The sequence below is a fragment of the Stegastes partitus genome, unplaced genomic scaffold (genome assembly GCF_000690725.1).
Source record: "Stegastes partitus isolate 25-593 unplaced genomic scaffold, Stegastes_partitus-1.0.2 Scaffold980, whole genome shotgun sequence".
Taxonomy (NCBI): Eukaryota; Metazoa; Chordata; class Actinopteri; family Pomacentridae; genus Stegastes; species Stegastes partitus.
In genome coordinates this window covers 73,181-93,244 of record NW_007578711.1, presented here as the reverse complement: position 1 = coordinate 93,244, position 20,064 = coordinate 73,181, and the positions used below count along the sequence as shown (strand labels likewise).

The window sequence follows — 20,064 nt, the reverse complement described above, 5'->3', positions numbered from 1 at the left end:
CTGTTGAGTACAAATGTGACAGCAGCAAAAAGCACACAGAACTGCTTGGGCTTCAGAGGGTTAACCTAGTTTGGGATTTTTATTAAGCGTTCTCACTTTAGAATCAGATCCCAGTGCTATCATCTTTAAACTGTTCAGAACTCTGTTTGATCTGACTGTCAGAAGTTAATTGAGGTTCTGCCTCCTTGCAACGTGATACAGTAACTAAAGCTGCCCTGTTTTGTGTAGCTGTGTGTGCGTTCAATGGCTTCCCTGGAGATTATCGGCCCCCTAATGGCCGGGATGAAAGTTCGGGCAGACATGGCTGGACTGGCTTGTGAAGCTCTCAACCGCATGTTCCAGAAGGAGCAGACTGAGCTGGTCGCCCAGGTAAACTGTTAACATTGTTGTTTAATTCTCTCCCACCGTGTTTGATGTGACTTTAATCAAACTTATTATTATTAATGAACTTAACAGGCTCTGAGAGTGGAGCTCGTTCCATATCTCCTGAAGTTACTGGAAGGAATCGGCCTGGAGACATTGGATAACCCTTCAGCTACTAAGGCCCAGATAGTTAAAGCTTTGAAGTCCATGACTCGCAGTCTGCAGTATGGAGAGCAGGTATGACTGGAATATCAGCATCACTACTACAGTTGTCTATCTGCTAATGAAATAACTGATCAAAATGTTCCTGTGGTTATTTGTCTAATCTGAAACTCCTTGCTCATCATTGTGTTGCAGGTGAATGAAATTCTAGCAAGGTCCTCAGTGTGGAGTGCCTTCAAAGACCAGAAGCATGATCTTTTCATCTCAGAGTCTCAGACTGCAGGCTACCTGACAGGTAAAGTATCTATGTGTTCAAACTGCTAATTAACACGTCTAACAAGCAAAACTGTTCAAATATTTTCTAAGAGTGTTTACAGGTAAGTTTTCAGCACTTTTCTCTGAGCTGTTGATGAATCTTAATGCTTTGCTTTACCCTAAGAACCACCTTGTGGCTGACTCCTCACTTGTGCTTAAACCCAGCAACCCTTTTCTCTGTCCTATAACTTCCTGGCTCTGCCCTTCCCTTCCTCTGTGTCGTCCACGTTTCCTCCTCAGGGGTATCCACTCCTTCTCTCCTGGCCTCCAGCAGCCCACTGCGAGGTGGGCTCTAGACTCCCGAGCTGGGCCCTCACAGCCCTCCTCTCTCTTGCTCTGATGCAGGTAGACTTTGACCTTGCTCCTACTGCCATTCCTTCCCTCTTAACCTCCATCCTTTTTCCATGTGCCATATTCCATTCCTACCTCTTCATCTCACAGTGTTACGAGTACCACCATCCCATCCTCACACCCAGTCAACACGTCTGTCTCGTTCTTCACATTAACTGCCCTTCAAAGTTGAACATTGAATTAATGGTTAGCAATATTTAGCCATGGTTTGAAGAAAATAGTGACTTTAGATGACCACTCAGCAAAAAGTCAACGAATAAATGAATTAGGCAAGAGCTGAACTTATTTTTGGTAAAAAACAAGAGTATGTATTCAATGAAACTCACTATTAATATTAATGTGACCTGTGTCCTTACTTGCTAATATATAAATCAAATTAAATATATATTTTTTACATAAATAGGATTACTAAAAATGAGTAATAATGGATTAGATACTTTGTCTCTATTAGACATCAGGTTTTCTATAAAAAATAAACCCTCTGAACCCCAAGCAGTTTCTGGAAGTTTCTTTCTCTTGTCATGTTTTTACTCACTGTGGGCTCATTTTTACTGCAGTATGAAGTCCAGCACCTCTGTGGAAACAACACAACCCTGACTAGAAGGAGAGAGAACTCAAACATGTCTTGTGTGCAGCATAACAACAAAGTTATAAAGCCATTAATCATTTAAAAAAAAAAAAAAGTTACATTTCTTTCATTATTTATTTTACAAAAGAATAGGGAATCAACGTGTACAACATTCTTCCAAGAGCCTACAGGTGTTATGAATACAAAAAAAACAGTTTCCTATATACACACACAGTATATTTTACTACATATATTTTTAATGTGTTTTGATGCTTGTCTCCTCTCTGCTCTGTGTAAACAAAGCTTGCAGTTCAGTGGAATCATTGCAGAATTTTTTGTCACTGTTGGTCACAGCTGAGTCACCAGCTTCTCATTTTAAAGACAAAGAGAGGGGGGTTGTTTGCCTTTTAAACCTGCCTCCAGGTTTTGGGGTTTAGAGGTTTCAATCACAAACCATTTCTTTACATCATGTTTGAAACTAAATTACACCCCTCATTCAGTGTAAAACATCCAGAATCACCACATTGCAGTGTATCAGTGTAGTGATCACCCCTCCATACATGCAGTAGTTGATGTCCTAGTTTAGTGCATCATTGTAGTTCACCATCAGCACTGTCCTCGTCAGCACTATGTCTTACCTGTGTTCCTGTCACCTGCAGGTCCAGGAGTAGCAGGTTACCTTACAGCAGGAGCTGGCACCACGGTAATGCCCAACGTCCCACCCCCTGTGGACAACGACATTGGAGACCAAGGCTGAAGGACACACACACAGTCACGCTCAGGCACCCAGGCTGCCCTGCAGCTTCACGGCCGCAGCTCAGAGATGGACTGTTCAGCTCCCCCAAATGAGGGGACGAAGAGAGTTAAAAAAAAATAAAAATAAAATAAAACAAACTGGGAGAGAGAGCTGGCCGCCATTGACTGTCACCAAAATCTCTGCGAACACCTCCTGCAGTATCACTCTCCTCTCCCCCTTACAAATGGCACTCAAGTCTTCAGAAACGCTTTGTTTTAACGGATGACCACATTTCTTTTGTTTGTGCTACTTTTCTTGTTTCTTCCAATGACAGAAAGAGTTTACTTTTTGTATGAATATATTTTTTACTCTAGATTTTTTTTCATGAGAAAGACATGGGAAGACTGAGGCTTCTTATTGGCAAAATTCTCTTTTCTCCTTTATCTTAATCCACTCTATCAGATCCTGATTGGCTCTACTTAACCCGACATCCTGCCTAACTGAGGGTATTTGGCCTTGTTTGTGGCACATTTGTGCACAGGACCTATCCACCTTCTACATAATCATTTCATTTACTAGTCTACATAATGGATTCTTGCGTGGAAAATGAACAAAAAAAAACATAGGAATGGAGAAAATGGACGTGTATGATTTCTCTGCCCTTTTTCTCTACAAGAAAAATGTCACTTTAACTCTCAGTGTGAGGGTTGCTGACCTCTCGTCTGGTTTGGTCAGTTCCATCAAGAATGACACAGATCTGTTCTCCAGATGTCCAGCCTATTATTCCTCTGATCTTATCCAAACTTCATTCTGCTCTGTCTTTGAAGGCTGCCCTTTTCTGCCTCGTATTTTTTAAAGTAATTCTCCCACCAGAATGCAAAAAGCACTAGAAATATTTATAAGTGAATAATAACCACCGGAAATGAGCTTCTGCTGACATGACGAATGACGTTGACTCTGATTATGAATCTTATGTGAAAGACTAGTGCAATTTGTGAAATGTTCAATGTAATATTACGTATATAAACTTTCTATATTGAATGTACATTAAAAAAAAATAAATCAGTCACACTTGTACATAAAATTTTAAGAATAAAAGGGAACTCACAGTGTTGTTCTTTTGTATTTACATTTGTTTATTGCTCGCACATGTTTATGGAGAAGGAGGAATTAAGCTTATTTGATACATGCCAATGCAGAAAATCAATACATTTATTTGCTAAGAGATTGAAGTAATGTTCGTGAACCAACAGGTGAATCACCCCGGTGTGTTTAATGCCTTCCCAAAAAGACACAGTTGCCACTGATGTACCACTGGGCACACAATTGGCGTTATTGTGGACATCTGAGGGTGTTACCATATTAAAATCTTGCTAGAATTTTAAATAAGGACATTTTACTATTTGTAGAATCAGTATTTTTAGCATCATGACTAAAATGAATTGTTACATCTAGCTGCTGTAACAAGAAAATTTCCCCAGTGAGGGATCAGTGAGAGTTAATCTTATCTGAAGTATTTCCACAGCAGAATAGGCACAGTTTTCATCTATGTATGGGGGGGATTACAGACACTATCAATAGCTATGTAAACAAATTAACAGTTTTAGACACTTTGCTCTTTGGACATGTTGAGAGCTTTCTCCTCCGTATTCTGGTGATTCACAGCAAAATTTCCAGAATTTAATACCTCATACTTCATAAGACAAAATTAAGTTTTTCTATTTATTTAGAAGATTACTGAAAAAATTAAACAAGTTGCAGGCTGCATGTAGTAGTTTATGTATTTGTGTTCCTTTGGGGAACAAAAATTCAAAATCAGTCTCCGTTAAAATGCACCTCGATATTCCACAGCCAGGTGTTCTTCGAGTACATTGTGCAATTATATTGAATTATTCAGTGCCATTATTTTGTCTAGTCTGTCAAACGAATGCCTCCACCAAGGTTACTGAAAGATTAATGTCCTCTCTAAAGAAAAAGAAAAAAAAGCCTGGAGAATACATGTTTCCTTGATGCTGCAGTGTGTTGTTTGACAAATTGTTTGGTGAAATTTTACCAGAGTTATGAATATGAGGACCCTACAGTCCACATAATCCTCAACGTTCTGTCATTTACAGAATTATTCTGAAGACACAAAAGCCTTGTTGTGTGAATTTATTTAGGAACCATAAGGATGGACTGGATGAGTCTCTATAAAATTTCACATTATGGGCTAATTATATCACAATTAAGGACTTTGGTCGTCCCTCGCAAGTCTGGGATGATTCATTTAACATTTAGGTTCAAGTTAGTCTAGTAACAAAGAAAATTATTTCAGATGTGATTTTTATTTTAAAGAAAAAAAAAATATTTAGGTTTAAGTGATATGAACACATGATCTGAAATGAAATATCCTGACTTTACAAATTATAGCATTATGTAGCATTCGAAGGCTACTTGAATATGAATATTTATGTATTTCTATATATTAAATCTGCCTATATTTTCCTTACGAATATACTGTACGTAATATCTTGCTATAGGTCGTTGATGCACTTTATCGTATCGTTCACTAAGTGTTTCGCTTCCTGCTGCGGAACTTTTTGAACGGTCACTCCGACTCCACACGGACAGATTAGACGGTAACCCAGGAAGTTACGACAGTGGCGCGAACAGTATCAACAAAGAGTTTGTTGAGCTGCTGGGATTAAATTATCATAAAATGTTAATGAATTTATGTTATATTTTGAAAACTAGTCACTTTTTCGTTTACGATAATATGAATGCTGATGGTTTTAGAAGAAGGTTACAGCTCTCACTAAGTTGTGTAGCATTTTGAACGTTAGCTAACTGGTTAACGTCACGAAGTTGCGTTCAAGTTTGCGCAGGCTGCGTCTGAGATTGACAATAGCGATAAATGAACTTGTATTTCGAAAAGTTTCTTGTTGGCAGTCCGTATTAACATTAAACTAGCTCCTTATGACTAGCTAGAATTCATAGTGATTACTGTTAATGTACAGAAGCTACCTTTAAATTTCCTGACAGCCTGAGTGGATCAATAGGAGGTACGTATCTATCAGTTTTGCTAACATTAGCATATATGACTATTCGTAGCAGGCTAATGTAACTTATCATACCAACCTTTAGCCAATTTGATATTTGCGGCTTTACTTAAGAGGTGTGATCATAGCGTATTCTCTGGGAGTGATGATTCTTGTCAACTCAGGTGCTGCTGCTAATGCCAGCCAGAGCTATTGTAACAGATGTCATGTGTATTCCCTGGCCCTAATGCAGGTTCACCATGTCCAAAGGAGACAAGGAAGGCTTTGTTGTGAAGTTTGTTCAAAGTAAAGGACCGAAAACGGAGTATGCTATCAAAGCTTATGAGGTAATCTTCACTATCTGGCCCAATCTCTCTGTCAGTGTTTCCATTTTTTTGCTGTGTTGTTGTTTGCAGTGATGATTATGCTGTTTCATGTTGATACAGGCCATTTTGGAGCTGCAGTCTGAAAAGCATTTGAAAACAATTGAAGAGGATGAGGTTTTACGGATGCACCAGAAGGACAAGTCTCTGTTTGTGTTCAGCAGCTTCACCACTCCAGCCTTTCTGCACTGCAAGGAGGTCTGACTCAAAACTTACATACAATATAACCTGGATGCTGAATTTCACAGGCACTGGAGATTAAATTATGTGTTTGTCACTCTTTGTCATTTGTCGTGCAGCTTGGTTGCAGAATGGTGAGTCCGCTGGTGGTGCTGTACTGTCTGCAGCAACAACGCTGTGTCCCCAAAGCTGAAAAGCCTGTCTATAACATGGCCATGGTTGACATCACTATTTCCTGCACCAGCCTGGACAAAGCAACACGGGTTAGTTCCCTGCATGTGATACAAAATGTTGCTTGGTTAATCACGGTAGTGTGTAGCATGCTGACCATTCCTGAATACGGTATTTATGCATAGCGACAAAACCAAATCTACAGAATAGTCTTGGTCCATAAATCAACTGCTGGATGTCATTCAAATCTTCGTCACATGCTCAAATTAGCAGCTTAGAGGTTGCCAGTGTGTCTATCAACAGCAAGGCCTATTAACAGGACTTAATAAAGTTTGCTGTATTGTAAGCGATGTAGATATAAAACTAATGTGTATATTTTGTGTACTTCCTCTTGAAAGGTGTATTGTCAGACAGGGTAGTGATGTGGAGATATACTGTACTATATGCCCAATGAGACTTTATTTTAAATAATTTTATTATCTTCAAGTCTCAAGCTAGGACTTTTTAGTCAATGCACTTTTATTCTTTGTTATATTCTCTGCAATATCTCAAATTTCCAGATATGGAAGAACATTACTTGTTTGTATTTTCTTGTGTAGGTTTGTTTTTCTACTCATGCTCCCGACATGTTTGCATAATCTCTTTTGCTGCTTTAACACTGCAAAATCCCCCACTATAGGATTAATAAAGGCTTATCTGATATAATCTAATCTGATCTGATCTTTTAAAAAAGCAGGTCTTAATCAAACATTTTTAAAATGTGTGAACATCATTATTCACTGACTTGGTGAATTGTACTCAGCAAAACGGTTGCGCGAGAGTGTTGATGTGTATGTTTGTTTCTCTTTATAGGCAGATGTGATGGATCTGGTGCAGCTAATGGGTGGACGAGTCTATCTTGATCTAAATGTGTCTGTCACACACCTGATTGCAGGAGAAGTGGGCAGCAAAAAGTACCTGGTCGCTGCAAGTCTGGGTAAACCCATCCTGCTGCCCACATGGGTGAAAGCCTGCTGGGAGAAATCACAGGACAGGTATGTACTTTGATGTTTTCTGTAAGACTAATCATGAATATTAACAGCGAATAGTTTTGCATTTATTTCACTTAGGAATAGTAGGTTTATTAGTAGAAAAGTGCGCCCAGACTTACCTTTTGTTTGCCACTCCAATGAATTAAAATTTAAAAGGCTTCACTGACACTCATGAGTCAATATCACAAGCTATTACAGCCAGTGGTGATGAACTTATTGTGACTATTTCAGTGTAGATTTGAAAATCAGTTCTGTTTGCACCTTTTCAGTCTTTTTAGGTACACAGACCTGCCCATGGAGGACTACCTGTGCCCTGTGCTGCGCGGCTGTACTGTTTGTGTGACAGGTCTCTCCAGCACAGAGCGCAAAGAAGTACAGCGGCTCTGTGAGCAGCACGGAGCCAACTACACCGGTCAGCTCAAAATGAATGAGTGTACACACCTCATCGTTAGTGAACCAACAGGTGAGTCACCAGCAGTTTCAGGACACTGGTCAACTTTTTCCAATTAAATACATCTGCAGGCCTTAGGCAGTGATCGAAAGTCTTACAGCTTTTAAACTGTAATTATTGTGCAGCACATGATATCTTAATAAAACATCACACTGTCTCAAAAATAGAAGAAGCTGCTGTAGCTGTACTTTTATTTCGTTTCAGGTCAAAAGTACGAGTGCGCTCGGAAGTGGAATGTGTATTGTGTGTCTCTGCACTGGCTCTTTGACAGCATAGAAAAAGGCTTCTGTCAAGATGAGAGCAGGTACACCGTGGAGCGCAATGTGTCAAAAACCACCCGACCGCACACTTCCACACCTACGGGCACCAGCAAGAAAGAGGGTGAGCCACAGACTGATAGTACATCTGTTGTTTACTGCCTTTAAAATGTTAGATTTGTCCTTCATGGTGTGATGGAGGTTGACCACAACATCAAGTCCCTTGTGAAGCATCTTCTGTAATATATGTTTTTCATCTCTAGAGGGTCCATCTCTTTTGGGCTTGAGCCACATTTCTGTCAATGCCAGCATGACAATAAACGACACAGCCCTCACCAATGGCATCATCAGTCGTCTGGAAACTCCAGATCCCATAGACAGTCTGGATCTCACTGTGTGCCCAGCTGATGATGTACTGGATGGATGTAAGGTAAATAGATGGCCTGTACTTTTTTTTTCATATAGAATGAAGGGCTTTTCCCCCCACATTGTTGTAACAGTTTGTTGATTCTGTAAAAGATCAAATTGAAGCTGTATTTCTCATGTGCTGAATGTTGCACAGCTGTATCTGTGTGGCCTGCCAGGGAAGAAACTGGAGAAGCTGCGGCGTCTTGTGAACGCTGCAGGAGGTCTGCGCTTCAACCAGCCCAGTGAGGAGCTTACACATGTGGTCATGGGCGACCTGGACCAAAACCTCAAGAATTTTCTCTCCAAAGCGACTCATCGGTCTGTACCACATCGATTATTACTCTTCATAATATTTATAGCCTCTATGTTTATAGTGTAGGTTTAAGATGTTGGCTTTTGACCTCTTAAACTGTCATCACTACATACATCAGGCTAGATTGCACAAAATAATGTCTATTAAATAACAAATAGTACAGTTAGTGTTTTCAGTTTAATGTGAATTGCCATAAGAAAGAAAAAATACATTTGAAAGTTTCACTCAATACACATCTGTAGGTAAAAATATAAATGTGATGTCATACAAGGCTGAAAATGTACTTTGTCTAACTAGAAGTCATTAGGATTTTTAGGAGTGCTTTAGGAATTCAAGTGGATAAGAATAGTCTACAATGAAATAAGTTCTGTCTATGTTCCAGTTCAGGATGTATTTTTACATTACTGTTAAAGAAGAATTTCAATATTATATGTATTTACAATAAAGTAAACTGAACTGAAAAAAACATTGAAAACTATAGCGTGATGGCAAGATGAGATGCAGAATGAGGAGGCAGAGAGTACTGTTGGATTATTGACATTTATTAGATGATTAATATTTTAGTAATCTTATGTCTGTTACTTCCCAGGCCCCACATAGTGACAGTGCAGTGGCTGCTGGACAGTTTCTCCAAAGGCAGTTTACTCCCAGAAGCAGGTTACCTCCATCCCGACTGTCTGCCTCCTGCTCCGCCCGCTGTGTCTGTTCCTGTCCGTCACTCTCCCGACTCCCGGCTCTCAGCTGGTCCGCCTGTAGCCAGCCCCAGCACTCCCCGGCAAAGGAGAGCGGAAGAGGATCTGCTCTCACAATACATGGATGACGACCCTACAGTGGGTGAGTATCTGTTGCTGTGAGATTTACTAGGTGTGAATAATATAGAATTAAGAGGTTCTACAAGACATTTTAAGCCTGGTGGATATATCCGTTTGACAAGATTCAGATTTATATTAGTTTTGTATTTTGCAGCTAACACAACTGTCCTTTTATCTGCCAGTTGATATGCCACCACCAGCAGCAGCAGAGACCAGCAGCAGGAAGTCCTTCGGTACAGCTGCAGAGCCTCAGCCTGAGCCCTGGGCGCCGAACCATACCAGAGGACCAGAGCCAAACTCAACCCTGCAGGAAGCCAGCGAAGCAGGACTGTTTTTCGGGAAGCGCTTCCTTTTTGTTGGCTTTGGCACTGAGGCCGAGGCGCAGCTCTCTATGCTGGTGACAGAACACGGAGGCAGGGTTCTGATGGGCCGTACGCGGGTTGTGGCAGACTATGCAGTGGTCCCACTGTTGGGCTGCTCAGTCGAGGCCACAGTGGACGAGGTGGTCACTGATACCTGGCTGGTAAGATCACAGACAGGTTTATTCTTTTGACTCACATAGATAGGGGATAACACTGGGACTGAGGAGGAGGCAGAGTGTAATTTTACTCATCTCATGTCTCATCAAGAAGCAATCATGAATACATTTCACTGCCCTGAAACACACATTCGCTAATAGTTTTGCATTCTGTTTCTGGCGTTTATGCTTTGCTCTTGTTCATTTTCAGGCCATGTGCGTGGAGAAGGAGTGTATTCTGCAACTGTCCTCCAACCCTTTATTCACCCCTGTTCCTGTGATGGATGGCCATTTTCCTCTGAAAGATTGCGTTCTCTCAGTCAGCCAGTTCACCGGAGCAGAGAGGGAGTCTTTAGTGGAGCTTGCCAAGCACCTTGGAGCCAAGTAGGACCACCTGCCTGCTGTTTCTAAATTGATCTGGTTTTAATTTGGTCCAAGAGTCAAGATTTACTCTTTGACGGTGTCATTAACTGCTGCAGTTTAAAGAAATTAATATTTAAGTGGTTTGTTAGTTTTCTTTTTTGTTCTTTCTTTCTTTTTTGCTTGTGTATTGTTTTGTTGTTGTGTGCTCTATGATACAGTGATGAATTATACAGTGGAACCTTTTATACACAAATATAATATAGAAACACTAGTGCTATCAGGAATATTATTATTCATGCACAGTTACTGTAAAAGCAGTTCAAGGCAATAATTTCAAAAGAGGATTTTCTATCATACATGCATTTTTCTAGCTGCATGTGCTCTTGGTCAGTGGGATGCAACCACTGTTGAATAAATGAAGACATAGTCCTGCACTGTGCACATTGTAGCATCAGTTCGCTCTCTCTGCTGCATATCTTTTCCCCTTATGTGTGCTGCTGCCCATTGTGAACTGTCGCTCTTTAATCTTAATCTTTCTTCTGTCTCTGCTGCAGTGTCCAGGACTACTTTGTGCGCCTGGCCAACCAGAAGAAAGGCATGCTGGCCAGCACTCATCTGGTGCTGCACAGTCCTGACGGCACAAAGTACCAGGCAGCAAAGAAGTGGGGACTTCCTGCTGTGACCATGTACTGGATCCTAGAGTCTGCTCGAACCGGCCAGAGGGCAGTGGAGGACAGATTTCTAGTTGACCTGCCACCCTCACCAGGTTAGACTCCTGACTCTGGTACATCTGTGTTTTGAATCTGTAATTGGCAATGGCTATATTGAACTTGTAATATAGGCAGATAGCTAACAAAGCCGTTGCTGTAATGTTACGTTTCCACTTTATCTGATGAAACTGGCTGCAGCAGGTAAGAGCAGAATGTAAGTGGTGTGTATGCACCATGGAGATCTGCTGTCCAAATGTTATCCATGTTATGTGTTCAACGTAGCTAAACCTAGCTAACACTTTGACTTGTAAGTGATACTAAAGTTAACCTTGTTATAGATTTGGACTAAAATAAACTTTATTTGTAGGGCCAATCTTAGTGACCTCACCGAGTTTACTTTCTACAGAAGTAATGCCTAGTGTGCAATCGGAGACACATTTTGTTAAGTATATGATTGTTTCCCTGTTGTCAGAGCTGACTATTTCAATTTTGCTCTTCCACAGAGAGGGATGAAGAGAGTTTTGTTGGTGGTTCCCAGAAACCAGCCATGCCTCCACCAGCTCGCTCCTCTCCAGAGATCCCCCTGCTGGGTGTCCAGAGCGGCAAAGCTGTCACCCCACTGGATTTAGGTCGCTTTCAGAGCAAAGTGTTTCGCTCCGTGTTGGACGAGATGAAACCCAAAGAGGACATCAGCACCCCCAAACAAAACCAGGAGGGTGGCAGAAGGAACCCACTTCAGAAGGAGTCGTCCCTGCAGCTCGACACGCCTTCTCGGTTCCTCAGCAGAGACCAGCTCTTCAGGCCCTCTTTTAATGTCAAGGTTGGGACTCAGAAATAGGATTTTTGCGAAGACTTATAGCAAAAATGTGCGCTCACATTCGATAGATAAATCTGTAAATACGTATGCTTCTTTTGTTTAGGATGCACTAGGAGCTTTGGAAACTCCAGGTGGAAGATCGAAACCAGGAGAGAGGGTGGAGACGCCACTAACTGATGTCGTCAACAGGAACCTGAAGGTGGCTCTGGCCAACAGCACCCGCAATGCCTCAGAAATGCAAGCAGTCTCTGCTAGTCCCCAGCTTACAAAAACAACTGAGAAGGAGGTAAACAGCAATACAAATACATAAATGTGTCGCAGCCTTGTGGTTACAAAGCCACACACCATCCAGAAAAGTTGTTAGGTTCAGCTTAGTGTAAGTACTGATCTCTGATTGATGTGTCTCAGAGGTTGAATTGTTTTTTTGTTTTTTTTTTTTGCTTATCACAAGCATTACATTGGTGAAAGATATAAAATATGTGGCTACTGTATTATTCCAGATCCATATACACTAAAGTATCACCATTTTTTTTAACCTAAGGTTGCAGAGAAAGAAGCTGGTCCCCTGGCTGGTGTTGTGATCTGTGTTGGAAAGAAACTGAGCAAAATGCAGAGTGAACTGAATGCCATCGCTGCCTCACTGGGAGCTGACTTCAGGTATTCAGCACATTTTTTGCAAATGTCACTTCGGATAGGTTCACTTGTTTTTTAAACATTCAAATGGTGATTGGTTGCCGTCATTGTTCCTTCTGCATTTAGATCCTTTCTGCAAGCATCTTCTAAATTTTGTGTCTTTTCAGCACCATTTTCCCACTTTGTGTTTCTATCTCTCTAGCCCTCTTTCCCTCCGTGTGGCAGCACAAAGAGAATTCATGCTGTGTTTTTTGCATTTAGCAAGCTTAAAATACAGTAGTTTCCCTGACTCAGACTGCTGAGGCTTTACATCTCTTTTAGCTGAGTGTATTTTTCAGAAGACTGTGCGTGTTTCTCCCTATTAATTACCCTGAAAGTGCTTTTAAGGAGGAATCTCTTTACGGCCAGTATGGACAAAAGGAGTAATTACAGTTACCCTTTAACAGTGCGTAAGGGACACAGCAGGATTGTTGCAAGAAAACCAGGAAAATATAAAGCCACCCTTTAATTATTCATTTTTAAAATATGGTTGCAAAATATATGAATATCCACTTGTTTTTTTTAGGTGGGCTTGTGACGATACCGTGACGCACTACATCTACCAGGGTCGTGTCGGCGACAACACCCGGGAATACAGAGGAGTGAAGGAGAGGGGGCTGCATGTGGTCTCCCAGTACTGGCTGCAGGCGGTACGTTCCCCAGTAATATTAATACAACCTAAGCTCTAACGGAGACATGAAACATTGAACTGATTTTCTTTGCAAGGGTTTTTTTTAATCACAATCTATATTATAAATTGCATGACTTCTCGTTGCATCACACAAACTACCTCAGAAAGAGCTTGTCTTATCTAATCCTATTACCACTGCTGCTTGTGGTAATTCAAATAATAATACTAAATAAGTTAAGTAAAAATATATCCACTAATTCTCTTTAACCAAGAGGGAGCTAGAGCCTTTCTCAGTGTGCCAGGGACCACTGTAAAGCTGAAACCAATCTGTCACAATTGTTCTACAGAAAAATAATACACACAAACGCGCATTCATGTTCCGTTCACTTGGGCTGCTTTCCTTCAATGTGAGGACATAAACCCATCCATAAAAGATATCCATAACAGGATTAACGCCAGCATTCAAGTCCAGTTCCTGCTTCCAAGCCACTGAGACAGCCTCACAAAGATTTAAGCAAATCATTTTGTTTTCGTTGCTTAAACAGGCTTTTAAAGAAATTATGTCTTTAAGAAGATACATAATCATATAACGATGCACTTTAATTTGGGATCTCATTCGGTATTCTCGTAGCACTTTTCACCCGGGAGAAATAATTATCATCCCCTCAACAAAGCAGAATAGCAAATGGAAAAACTGCTTTGATATGTTAATTTTCTGTTTCAATTATGTTTCCCCTCATAACTGTTTTATTCAATTAGTTTTTGTGAATACGTCGCTGTGTATAGACGTGTACTCTGTGTAATAACAAGCCACCCGTGTCGACCTGTGCAGTGTGCTGAGGAGCAGAGGCACGTCCCCGAGTCTCTGTATCCCTTCACCTACAACCCCAAGATGAGTCTAAACCTGAGCCAAGTCCCCAACAACTCTCAGCGGTCTCCACCTTTAACACGAACACAAGTCAAAGACGCTGAAGCAAAGGCTGACAAGGTGAGAAGACAAGATAGAAGTTCACCCGTTTGACGACATGCTGTATCTGAAAGTTTTGGAATCAACAGTATTTGTTGTTTGTGTTATCTAACAAAGCAGTATCTCAATAATTATGCCTCTTTCCACATTTAATTTTCTATCTCTCAGTCTGAACATAATACCACAGTGGAAACCCCTCGACGTGTCAGCGATGGAAGCGTAGATCACGATGAAATGAACGATACTGCAGAAAGAAGTGGTGAGTGTCTTCTTCCAGCTGTTAGTGCTTATGTTCACACTTAGTGGCATGTCTTTTATGAACATTATTCATGTGGTTTGTATCTTTTGTTCCAGATATTTCAGAGACCCTACAAATGAGAGAGAACCTCCAAAGGCAGCTGCAGGAGATCATGTCAGCCACCAGACTGACGACGGGGAGGCGAACTTCAGTCAGACTCTCTCGGATGGGATCAGGAGGAGCCGACTCGAGCCCCAACACACCCGATGGTGGCCGAGTTGGACGTAGCAGTAACAGACGAACTCTAGAAGCTCTGAGGTATGAAAGATGCTTATTTATGTCAAAATTTAAAAACAAACAAACAAACGTGTGAAATGTAAATAACATATCTCTAGGAGGAAGGAGTTTTAGGGCTATTGCAATACTTTAAAATAATGACAGTGGTGATTTTATTCGTTTTAGCAAGAGGCAAGTCCTGCAGACTCATCTGACCTTGTGCATCTTGTCTGCTGGCCATATTATTTAAAAAAGATTGTGTTTCTGGGCTTCACATACCTTCTGTCACGATTCCAGGGTGACCAGAGAAGCAGCTATGGACATCAACACGGAGCCATCTCAGAGTGAACAGATAGTTTGGGACGATCCTACAGCCAGAGAGGAGAGGGCCAAGCTGGCTGATAATCTACAGTGGCCTGGAAGTCCCTCACAGCATTCAGAGCCCTTCGCACCTCCACCTCCCCCCACCGCAGAGAACGGATCACAGTTCAGGGACTCCATGACCGACTCGGAGCTGGTGGAGATGGGTAAGAGATCAGGGGACAGTCACACACAGCCTGTTACTTCACATGTGGCTAAAATAAAACTGGTTGCGCCACATAAGCATGATAAGACATTAAGAGCAACAGCGTGAATTGGATATGTTAGACATTTGACCAAAATTCTGCTGTGTGATGCTGCAAACTGAGAAATTTGACCTGACGCCTTACAAAAATGTGAAGTCTGAAAATCTGAAATTTCAAACCATGACACCAAAAAATAACAAAGCTTCCCCAACTTACTGTTTGCATGGTTGAGTGTTTTTGATTTGTTTAGAGTTTAATAGCCAAGACATTTTTTTAAGTTGTAATGGTGCAACTCGGTTTAGCAAATTGCTAATTTGAGTCTTGCGAGTAGTCACCAAGAACAGAGAAAGGAGCTCACTCCTACAGTAAACATAGTGCTAGATTTACAAATAGATGGGGCAAGTTAGTCCTCTAGAAAACACTCAAGGTAGCCCAAAATATGTTTTTTTTTTTACCAGAATTATGTACAAGACTTCTAGCATACTGGGTTCCCCTTTGACCGGTGAGTTTGCTTTTTGTGGTCACATCACTGTGTTCATTCTGTTCTTTCGCAGCTGCTTGCGACGTCATTGACCAGCACATGGGCAGGAAGGTCATGACGCCTCTAGCAGAGGAGCCAGAAAATGACATCCCCACTCCTAAAGCTCCCAGCATCGCCTTTCCTCTCGCCAAACCCCCAGTGGCCCCAGAGCCACAAGTAAGGCTTTGTATTCATATAATCAAAATGTGACGCATCAATGCAAAATATACTGTTCAGCAATATCTAACACCTCCGCAGTTTACAGCTTCCACCTCTCTGACTTGTGCAAACAGCTGCATACACACCCCAGTGCACTTAAATAAGAAATACAGCTTATGTTTGTAATGTGCAGCACACCATCTGTATATACCGGCACGTTCAAACAAACTACTGATGCTGACAAAGTTGTTTATTTCTCTCAGGAGGAGAGGAAGGAGGAGGAGCAGCCACCCAGATTTCAGCTGTCCTCCCTCAGCCCTCAGGAGCGCATTGATTACAGTCACCTCATAGAGGAGCTTGGTGAGTCTCCCGCCTAATTAGGGATCTAACAATGTTTCATCATGCTGCAGAACAAAAGGCAACACATCACAGGCCTGAAGTCAGAGGAGCTAATCCCCAATGACTGAAACTGAGGATCTGCCTCCAGAATCGGGGAATATTTCCTGCAGCAGGATGTTTCCTCTGACAAAAACCTTCTGAGCTTTATTGCAACACATGAATCAGCTTTTGACTGTATATGACAAGCTGAATAATTTTTTAAAACTGCACCTGCATAATTTACAAATGGGACGGATTCATTTGAGCTCAATTCTACAGTAAAACTACATTTATGGAGCATTTTTATGTCATTTATTATCAAATTTGCAGCCATAACCTCGGTACAGTTACAGCATATCTTATGTTATGGTTTGTTCTCTACAGTTTCTGTGTCTCTTTCTGTTTCTTACTGTAGGCGGTGTCGTCTTGGACAAGCAGTCTTTTGACCCCAGCTGCTCCCACATCATCGTAGGGACGCCCCTGCGTAACGAGAAATACCTGGCAGCGATGGCAGCCGGCAAATGGATCCTGCACCGCTCATACCTGGAGGCCTGTCGCTCTGTGGGTCGCTTCATTCAGGTCAGAATCAGAAGATAATAATAAAGTGTTTCTGACAGATGGATTTCTGTGGATTTCTTTGGGTTGCAAAAACTCTGAAGGTTGTAGCTTTACCTGTAAACCTGCCAGTAATCTGCAGCAGCTTCCTAGCATGTTCTTCTTTTAACAGCAGAAGAAATGCAACATCTGTATTAGTAGCTTGCCATATGTTTAGCATATAGAGTTTATATAGTAGCACTAAGAGCTTTTTCTTGCTGTTTTTTCTTAAACTACACAACCATGTTTTTTAATTTACCACAAAAGGTTTTAATCAGCCAGATTTTCACTGGTGTTGACTCATCCTCATTGAGCTACCACCCAGTAATCAGGAGCAAGTGTTATTTCTTCATCCTGAATAACACTTTCTCTCTGTTTCTCTCTCTGTATCTGTTTATGATGCAGGAGGATGAGTATGAATGGGGCAGTAGCTCCATCCTGGAAGCACTGCCCTCCATCACATCCCAACAGAAGAGACTCGCGTTAGCTGCCATGCGCTGGAGGAAAGCCCTGCAGAGGCGCTCTGAACATGAGGTGCATCCAGGCTCATACACACTGTTAACACACAGGCTCAGGATCAATTGCTGTCTGAGAAGATAAGGCATTTATTTTCCCTAAACGAGCTTTTGTGTTTTCCAGGGAGCTTTCAGTGGATGGACAGTCATGCTGAACATTGACCAGAACAGAGAATCAGGCTTCAGGCGGTTGCTGCAGTCCGGCGGGGCGAAGGTTTGTTAGTGCTTTTCTTTTGTGACAAGATAAGACATTTTTATTCCTTCTTGAGGGAAATGTGGTCAGACAACATCTGGATTTTTGAGCAGAGTTATTCTGCTTTGTCCAGAGCAACTTTTAATTCAACAGTAAAGTGACATTTATGTGCTGATATATGGCTGTATGGCTGAGTATATAATGGTTTAACCCAAGTGGTATATCACTCAGATTTTGATGCCCATCATCTTGTAATCAGTTTAGGTAGCAGAAGACGTTCTAAATAATCATCTGACTTCTTAAATATGAGGTATTTGTCATGTGAAACTGGGCCTGTGGCTTTTACGTCTGAAGGCAAATTAATGTGCTATTTTATTAAAGTGAAGAAGAGTCACTGTTACATGAAGTCTGACTGGTGACAGCAATTTATTTTTGGGTGAATATTAAAGTGAGAATAAAGTGATTTCAGTGAAATATCATGATGTTAAGCTTGGATTTAGATATTTTTCCAACAGAATGATGTTTTATAGATTGGTAGTTCAAGGACAGCCTTAAAAATGTCACGATTCTTTTTAGTTTCTGGCCTTGATAAATGGTGTAATCTTGATGATTCCTTTAAAAGATAACAAGCCTTTGAAACCTGCCGGCATGTTTTAGCATCATAGAGGATTCACTATTAGAGTTTCAACCAACCAACCATATTATATATTAAACAAATAAATCTGATTAAATTAACAATAAAGGTTAAGAGCCCACTGGATTGTATGCTATTTCAAATTACCTGACTAATGTCAAAATTATGGTTGAAACCCTGCAAGTGTGTTTTGTTTTGTGGTATAAAACACAGCAGGAACCCCCGAAACAGTTGAAATTAAAACTGTGTGATTTCATCCACATAAAAGTCATAAAAAGAAGGAAAAGCACAGAAATAAGATATGAGCAAAGCAAACAGGCTGGATTCTTTTACACTAAAGTAATAGAAACACACATCAAAAGGTTGTTACAACAACATATTGAAGTGAACAGAACTAAATTGTTTTATGCTTTCTTTACCTCTTCTTTATTCTCAACAAGAGATGATCATGCTGTGTATTTATTACCTGTGATCTCTCTGCAGGTCCTGTCCAGTCCCTCCCCGTCCTTATACAAAGAGACCACACATCTGTTTGCAGACTTCAGTCGGCTAAAACCCGGAGACTTCAGGGTGGACGTATCAGAGGCTACCTCACAGGGAGTCACATGCTTGAAGCCAGAGTACATCGCAGACTATCTCATGCAGGTTTGGCTCTTCATACAGATTTTCACCTACTGCTGAATAACCCTAAACAAAAATAAACCTACCTTGAAATGCCTTAAAATGTTCAGATGCCTTGAATTGGAACCACAAATGCTTGTCTTCATGAGTCTCAGTGTATAGAATTTAATAAAATATCTCATGCTGTGTCTATATTTTTGTTCAATATGTGTTCTTGTTATTGTAAAGCAGCTGAAAGGTTTGTCAAATCAGCGAGACACTTTTGAATTTTTCGGACAGTTCCACATATCTCAGAATTTCAAATTACATTATCTTGAAAGAACCTGGATCCCCTGATGTGATTAAGTCAGACTCAATACTAGATTTAATGGTAAACGTGGCTGTTTTTGCAACGACTCTGCTTTATTTTCTTTCCTCCAGGAGCCCACTCCGCCCATCGAGCTGTACTACCTGGCTGCTGAAGCTCCTTCCAGTGAAGCTCCAGGGACTCCGTCACGTAAGCGTAAAGCAGCAGCAGACACGTCCAGACTGAAAAAGAGCCGCCTGAACTGAAACGCAGCCCCGAAATGTCACCGCCGTAATTCTCAAGTCTGTGAAAATGATTGTAAATAAGATTTTTTTTTTCATGTCTGAATAAATAAATGTAGCACCTGTTAAATAATTCTGCATTTTTCATACAATGCACTGCAGTAGCTGCTGCTGCTGCCTGCACTGAGGCTGGAGTTGTGATGGATGACTCCATGAAGGTCTGCAGAAAATGTCGAGTCACGTTTTGTAATTGGATGCACTGATAGTAGGTGGCCTGTAGAGGGCAGTGCATCATCACTGTGTGCCTTTGGCTTGTTTTTACCGATGATTTCTCAGCAGAATGTAAAAGTGAGTCTCAAATGTGCCTTTTTATTTCTTATATATTTAATAACTCTACTTAATGTACTGGTTTGACTTCTATTTATATCTTCTTCAATTTTACTCATTTAAAGTTACTTTTTGAGCCTCTTCATTCATTTTAGTTTATTATTGTGTCTCTCTTCTTGTTAACTTTATAACTATAGCTGGAAGATTCATCCAGTGGTTGATGAAATTCAGCCCCTCTCTTAAACTTTGGTCTAGCAGGCCTTGCCGTTCCCTGCTCATCTTTCGATCTTCCCGTTTAGATTTTGTTTACCTTCAGCTCT

General features: G+C 41.0%; 2 protein-coding genes across 7 annotated transcripts in view; both read left to right on the top strand.

The window, feature by feature from the left end:
• dnajc13 (DnaJ heat shock protein family (Hsp40) member C13) overlaps positions 1-3,609 on the top strand; it is a 33,223-nt gene extending 29,614 nt beyond the window's left edge. For all 6 annotated transcript variants that reach the window (XM_008294622.1, XM_008294620.1, XM_008294619.1 and 3 more), the window contains 4 exons: positions 229-369; positions 457-600; positions 721-820; positions 2,419-3,609. In XM_008294622.1, coding sequence (XP_008292844.1) covers positions 229-369; positions 457-600; positions 721-820; positions 2,419-2,516 — 483 coding nt within the window. In that variant the 3' untranslated portion in view covers positions 2,517-3,609. The remainder of the gene's footprint in view (positions 1-228; positions 370-456; positions 601-720; positions 821-2,418) is intronic.
• Positions 3,610-5,221: 1,612 nt separating this feature from the next.
• On the top strand, positions 5,222-19,889 carry topbp1 (DNA topoisomerase II binding protein 1). Its single transcript, XM_008294615.1, has 28 exons — positions 5,222-5,536; positions 5,766-5,859; positions 5,959-6,093; positions 6,195-6,338; positions 7,099-7,280; positions 7,547-7,740; positions 7,933-8,109; positions 8,249-8,415; positions 8,548-8,711; positions 9,296-9,540; positions 9,701-10,041; positions 10,247-10,419; positions 10,953-11,164; positions 11,612-11,928; positions 12,029-12,211; positions 12,467-12,582; positions 13,124-13,247; positions 14,061-14,216; positions 14,364-14,454; positions 14,550-14,751; positions 15,007-15,236; positions 15,830-15,972; positions 16,218-16,314; positions 16,748-16,911; positions 17,332-17,460; positions 17,566-17,655; positions 18,752-18,913; positions 19,310-19,889. The coding sequence occupies exons 2-28, from the start codon at positions 5,773-5,775 to the stop codon at positions 19,439-19,441; spliced, it is 4,557 nt and encodes a 1,518-aa protein (XP_008292837.1). The 5' UTR covers positions 5,222-5,536; positions 5,766-5,772; the 3' UTR covers positions 19,442-19,889.
• The last annotated feature ends 175 nt before the right edge of the window (positions 19,890-20,064 follow it).

Excerpts from the sequence above, each read along its gene's own strand:
- topbp1 (XM_008294615.1), top strand. The coding sequence starts at position 5,773 with ATGTCCAAAGGAGACAAGGAAGGCTTTGTTGTGAAGTTTGTTCAAAGT. Across the intron at positions 5,860-5,958 it reads ATGCTATCAAAGCTTATGAG|GCCATTTTGGAGCTGCAGTC; the intron begins GTAATCTTCACT and ends ATGTTGATACAG. Across the intron at positions 11,165-11,611 it reads TGACCTGCCACCCTCACCAG|AGAGGGATGAAGAGAGTTTT; the intron begins GTTAGACTCCTG and ends GCTCTTCCACAG.